Source organism: Rhipicephalus sanguineus, chromosome 2 (assembly GCF_013339695.2).
Source record: "Rhipicephalus sanguineus isolate Rsan-2018 chromosome 2, BIME_Rsan_1.4, whole genome shotgun sequence".
Lineage (NCBI taxonomy): Eukaryota > Metazoa > Arthropoda > Arachnida > Ixodida > Ixodidae > Rhipicephalus > Rhipicephalus sanguineus.
The window spans coordinates 144,417,304-144,423,892 of record NC_051177.1 but is presented as its reverse complement, the minus strand read 5'-3'; the positions used below and the strand labels follow the sequence as shown (position 1 = coordinate 144,423,892).

The window sequence follows — 6,589 nt, the reverse complement described above, 5'->3', positions numbered from 1 at the left end:
AATTCAGCGGATCCCCCGCAACATGCATCCTGAGCATTACCGAGGAAGGCGGCTCGCCAGGGTAAACAACGTCAGGCACAACCACCGTAATGACCCGCAGGCACGATACGTGGACGCTGCCAAGTATCCGGGACGTAGCGCCTTCGCAATTTGCGTCACAGACCACAAGGGGACGACACTGGCGACGGCGACTATTCTGGCCAAACACGCGGATACAGCCGAAGAGGCCGCTATAGCACTCGCCACCCAAACGAGCGAGGATCCCATAGTGGTCTTTACCGACTCCCAAACAGCGGCACACAACTACCTGAAAGGAAGGATCTCCACAAGAGCGATAAAGATACTGAAACTCATCGACACTCGATCCTCCCCCCTACACCTGCATTGTCTGGGTTCCGGGTCACGAGGCCCTCGAGGGAATGAAGCGGCACACGCCGCGGCCCGCGAATGCATCAACCGGGCTTCCACACACGAAATTCGAGGGACCTCCCACACAAGAACTCCAGCAGAAGAAACCGAATCAGTATCCTTAACCTACCACGAATTTCTCCAACACTATCGGCTTGAACGGAGGATCTACCCTCCCCCACATCCCAAACTTTCAAGAGACGAAGGCACGGTCTACAGATGATTTCAAAGCAACACATTCACGCACGGCGTTCTATTGCATCACCTAAAACCAACGTCATACGACTACGTCTGCCCACACTGTAATGTGGCAGAAACCCTAGCGCACCTTCTGCTGCAATGCAAAGGCAGCAACCCAGCCCTGCAAGCAGCAGCAACAGATGCACCCCCAAACCTCCTTAGTGAAGCGTGGGAGGCTGCGATAACGAAGCCGGACATGGTCGACCAGCGCCACCTCGTCGCGCGGGCCCGGCAGGCGGTCCAGGCCAGAGGGTTCCTGGAATAAGGGACCCTCCCACATTCACTTACTGGCCACCTAATAAATGTTTTTCTGTCTCTCTCTCCATTCTGGTTCTCGTTCGCCTGTTATCTTTGGCCCACACCCGCTGTGGGGCATTGGCCAAGATCTGAGTGGTTTTATCAATTTACAATATAAAATGGGAATCTCCAGCCAAGTACTCCCTACAGGCGGTTAGCCAGCGAAGATAAAAACGTGCGACCCCAGCGTGTATCACTGCATTATTTCCAATGGTTCATGAATGTCTTTCTCAATTATTGGTTACTTCTGTCCAGAAATCTTAAATGGCTCCTGCCGCCCATGTGTTCCCTTCTTTATTTTTTAGTGGACCAGTGGTGAATAGTGGGATTTGCCCAATGCCTGTGGCACATGCCCTTGCCATATACAGCTTTGCTGCTAAAATATGCGCGAAGGCTGGAGAAAGCGAAATCGAACCTTCAAATGTTTTCTTCTCAACCATTAAAAGCATCGTACAGTGGTCACGATTTTCATTTCAAATTTAACTACATATCGCAGCAAGCAGAGCCTACGGATCCAGCGCTAGCAACAGCTCACACTGGGGTCTTTCCGCCAAAATAACCTCATTCCCAAGCAGCTGCTCGATCACTGATGGTGGTGCAAACGTTATGGCCGAGAGGGAGATGAGGGGTAGGGAGATAATCCTATGTTGCGCACACTAGAACTTGCGGGATCCCCTTCGCCTCTCACTCCTCCCCTTTCCCATTCAGTTCGCGAGTTCTGGAGAATTGAGAAGTAAGCGGCCGGGCCTGCACTATTGAGTGGACACTGCAAAGTGCTTTTGGTGGAGCATATCCCTTCCCGAGGGAAAAATTATTTCTATCCGTTGCGTGACCTGCGCGATGTTGAGTAACACAGCACTTTCCCGGGGTAAGTGTACCCGAAGAATTGACTTCAATTTTTTTTTTTTTTTGCAGACATCTTCCATAATGACACTTGGGGTTTTACGCGCCCAAACCAAGATATGAGGCGCGCCTTAGTGGAGTGCTCCAGAAATTTCGACCATCTGGTGTTCTATAGCATGCACCGAAATCGCACGGAAGACGGGCCTGTAGCATTTCGCCTCTATGGAAATGCGACCGCCGAGCCTGGGATCGAATCCGCGACTTTAGTGTCAGCAGCCGAGCAGCCGAGCACCGTGACCATTGTACCACCGAGGTGGACCATACGCTTCCGCTTGTGCAACACTTCTGTCTACCGTAGCAAGATGTGGTACACCAGTCGGCCTTGTTGGTGATTATTCATAATGTTCAGTTTGCGTTATTTTAATAGATAAATGCATGTTGTTCTCGCTTGACGGATTTGTTTCGTTTCTGAAAGCGGAATTAGAGAGATCGTACACAGAATAGCCGCAGAATTATTCTCACAGAAGGCACTGATGAATGCGGAAGCAACGCGACACGACGCTAATATGTCGTGTTTCGTCTGTCCTCTCTACTGTCTGAAAATTTCACTGTGCGCGATCATATCCGTTATTTCGTATATAACACCATATACGAAATGGCATATATGGTGTTAAATGTCGTCCTGATAATTCGACAATCCTGTAAAAATCAAGTGACAAGATGAATGAATCCCTTCGCCTGATCCGTGATTTTCGAAAGATTACTTAAATACGAAGAGAACCACAGTAAGAATGCGTTACGAATTCAAATTCGGTACAATGTATGCGCACCTGCAGCCTTCTAATTCTACATTGATTAACGACACGTATGTATGGACATAGAGAGCTGCTCGGAGTGCCAAAATATATTGAAACGATCACAAATGCAAGAGAAAAGTAGCCCAAACTATCAGAGTAAGGAACATGGCTGCTAATAGGAAATGACAGTACAATCGAGTTCAGTATGACTCGCAACGCGCGGGCCTTGTTTGGAGCGACGCACACGAGCAAACAGAGAGAACTTTGACGTTCTATCAACAAGAACAACACCCGTATCCCGATGTGCGGTCTTGGCGGTGGCTTGTCGAGCAAGTCAACACAAAGAAAGACCATGAGAATATTCGCGGAGTTACGACAGCGGTTTTCAGTGGTGAAGCACTGCGCTATGGGAGCCTAAACTGTCCCCTCAGCACAGGGGGGGGGGGGGGCAGTCGCTCCGACAAGACATATATGTATTCCTAAAGTGGTAAACCCATCTTCTATTTTTTCAATGGAGTTACGCTGGGGCAACGGCTCGCACACTCCACCTAATATTAAACGCAACAGTATTTTGCAGTGTACCCATTCTTCTAAGCAGCATAATCAACATCAGCTTCAGTGGCAAAGAACGCGGTAACAACGAAAATAAGCAAACAGGCGCTCGTACTGCACCGTTTAACCAAGAACTGAAGCCCAAAAAGAGAATAATCTAAACGAAAGATTGTATCGTGTAAACGTGGGGATATCGTGGTATGACCCGAATGTTACGGTAAGAACACCAGCACAAGGAGCTCTTGCGTGTCCTTTCGGTGAAAACCTGCGCACTCAGTTCGCGAAGAAGGTGCACCCGGGCAGTGAAGTCATCGTCGAGTTCTCGGGGCACTGAAATGCACGACCGAAGTGTGCCACGTGCTTCAGCACGTCTCCGCAACCCAGCGGATCGCCGCACAAGGCGCGGCAGTAGACGAGGAAGAAGACCACCTCGGCAGACATGGTCTCGCTTTGGTCCGGAAACAGGTGGCTCTTGGGCTGGCTCTTGGGCTGGCCTTTCCCGCCGCTCCCTGTCTCCGCCGTCGAACCGAAGAAAGCGGTGAAAGCTATCTCCAACGCGGCGACGTGAGCCAGCACCTCGTCGTTGCCTGCCGTGCACGCAATCTTACGCTCGTACGACGCCCGGCTGTCCGGTGACATCCAGTCGCGACGTTGGCGTTGGGAGTCCAGCCGGGAGCCCCGCTGGAATGAGACGGAGGAGAGAACATAAAATCAGTTCACAACTCACTCAAAGAGAAGGGGCATATTGCTGTCAGGCAGCTATAGTTGCCACCTATCATTTGTTCTTTCTTTTGTTTTTTGCTTTTCCCTTTTTTTTGAGAACTCCGACACTCGGTATTTTTCCATCAGTATTTTTTAATTTTTTTTGACGTTAACAGTGCGTGACATAGAAGAACCGGACTGGGCGGCGTTAAAGTGTACTGAAACCAGTTTTCGAAGGTGAGTTTACTCTGCCACACAAATCTCCTGTATACAGGGAGGGCTCTGAGCAAATGTGAAGCTCAGTAAATGCTGATAAGACCTCTTATTTTGATGTTAAGTTCCATTTTCGCCCTGGCTCACCTACTGACGTCGACACTATCGTAACGTCAGGCTACAGTGTCGATTCTAGTAACTTCACGCGCCAATATGGTTAGTTGCGATTCGAAACATTCAAAATGGCCGCTTGTGTGTCACCAACCGAGCCGCGGAGCGGAGCGGCCGCGGGAAAGTCACGATATATTACGCGAGCACATGACGAGAAGCTCATAACCTGTTGTGACGTCAGGGTACAGTGCTAATCGAAACTAGCTTTTAAAGACATATTATAATTACTTTTTCGTTGTGCACTCACGCTTATCCGTGCATTTTCTAGGCTCTTGAGGGCTGAAAACTGAACGTTTTGGTGTCAGTAGCCCTTTAACATCTTCGCTACCTGTATCCGCGGTTGTGGGCAAATTACACAACAGCAAACGGCACAGCAGGACGAATGAATGCACTATGGCTGAAAGTTGCACCAGTTAAAGGTTGGTCAGTTTCAAAATAGAGATATTGTGATATCGTGTTTTTGTACAATGAGTAAGGGCTCACGAACTGCTATTTATTAAGGCACCGTGAAGTATTGATTGTGAAAACAAATTCTAATGAAAAATAGTTGTACTCTAATTGGCCAAGTTAGGTGTTTTTTTATCTCTTTATTTCACTTTTGTTTTTCTTTGCAATTGTAGCATGCACCGGTGGTGCTACGATATCACTAATAATATAATAAAGAATGGCTTCGGGAAAAGCTGAATATCAACCATATATTTGCAGTGTTAAAATTGTGGCCGTGCTCATAGGAGGGAACTCGCAGCCGCATGGCGTTATGCAGCGGCCGGTTTTTGTAACTGTTTAGTCATGCGCAACGTCTTCCTTTTCGCGCAAACCTTGAAGTCGAAGGCCTTGAAGATGTTTCTCGCGACCAGGAAGCCCAGGCCTCCGTAGCTGGCCGACATGGAGGCGTCCGGATAGAAGAGGGGCTCGGCGAAGGCGCCCATCTGGAGAAACAGCGAGTTCCACCAGTAGTCGTATTGCGCCAACAGCGCGGTGGACAGGTGCCGGTGGAGAAGCGAGTCGTCGAGCGGCCAGTTTGGAACGGTCTTCTTGTACTTCCTGGTCGTCTCGATCCAGCCCTCGATGGCCGTCGAAAAATACGGATTGGCCGGCTGACGGTCCGCGTTTAAGATGCGCTTGTCGGTTGCCTGTTCTCCCGGCTGCCGGCCTTCAGACGGCGGGCGCCCAGGAAACCTCAGAAGATCTGTCCCCTTGCTCCTCGAACCGCCCGCACCTTTCTGTTCTTGCGCACGGGCGTCGTTTCGAAAGGTTGTTGCTTTCCTGAAAGAAGATATTACACATGTTAACGTTCGAAACAGAAAAAAAGAACAGTTCTAATTTTGCGGTTAATTTACCGCTAATGTACGTAGTTCATGTGTAGGTGTAGTTCTAAATCCCGCACTAAATCCTCCGCTAATGTTCTTCTTGTGTAGGTCATGGTGTAATTCAAAATCCTGTGCTTAATGCAGCTACACCACCGTGAAACCCGAGGCTGTGTATTCGCCGCGAGATCGGGCTACAGGTGGCAGCACCGTCGCCGCGCTAGTGTGGATAGGCGGTTATCGGCGCGTACACAAACGCACGCAACAGCGCTTCGTTGTGAGCAATTTGGCCCGATTTCCGGCAAATAAAATGCGTTGACTGCAGCTTTCTGGTAATATCTGCGCCCTTCATACCCGAATTAATGCACGCAGCGCGCCGAACGTTACTATTACTTGTGAGAGAAGCGCATTCGGCCATCGAACGGGTTGCTCGCCTTCGGCAACAGTCGGCGTTTTCGCAATGGATGACCTTTTCTTGTTGCCTTATATGTACGTGTTTAGCTTGCGTTCCACCTACTACGCACTGCTGTGGCGCGACTGAATTAAGTATTTACTCCTTGATCATCTAGATACCTCCCAACCAGTGGCGAAGCCAGGGGGGGGTGGCACACCGGGCCCGCCCCCCCACCCCGAAATTTTTTTTGCCATGGCATGCAGCGCACGAAATGACACCCGATCACATCTGCCTGTCCGACCCCCCTTCAGATCAAGAAGGCGCCCCCCCCCCCCCCCCCCGAAAAAAATTTCTGGCTACGCCCCTGCCGCCAACAAAAAGAAAGCCCGTATTCCTGCACGATGAGTTCAAACAGCACTTTGTGCACTGCGTACTCAAATATTCATCCGCATTTATTACTCAGTTCTCCATGAAATGTAGGACAGTTGATAGGTTTACTGAGGAAAGCTACGTGGCTGACAGCGCTTTAGCGCTACGGAGATGTTTAACACGCACGCGCTTGTTTTTATTCCAGTAACAGTACGCAAAGGCATCTGTACAGCACGGAACTTTCTTCGATTGATTACTTGCACGACAGTAATGGAACAAAGGCCCCGTTACTTGAC

The 6,589-nt window shown here is 49.6% G+C and overlaps 1 protein-coding gene across 1 annotated transcript; it reads right to left on the bottom strand.

Annotated features, from left to right (window-relative positions):
- Positions 1 to 3,251: 3,251 nt before the first annotated feature.
- Positions 3,252 to 6,095, bottom strand: LOC119381938 (uncharacterized). Its single transcript, XM_037649687.2, has 3 exons — positions 6,085 to 6,095; positions 5,042 to 5,489; positions 3,252 to 3,818 (listed from the first exon to the last, which is right to left on the bottom strand). The coding sequence occupies exons 1-3, from the start codon at positions 6,093 to 6,095 to the stop codon at positions 3,411 to 3,413; spliced, it is 867 nt and encodes a 288-aa protein (XP_037505615.1). The 3' UTR covers positions 3,252 to 3,410.
- Between the last annotated feature and the right edge of the window lie 494 nt (positions 6,096 to 6,589).

Excerpts from the sequence above, each read along its gene's own strand:
- LOC119381938 (XM_037649687.2), bottom strand. Across the intron at positions 3,819-5,041 it reads TCAAGGCCTTCGACTTCAAG|CGGGGCTCCCGGCTGGACTC; the intron begins GTTTGCGCGAAA and ends GTCTCATTCCAG.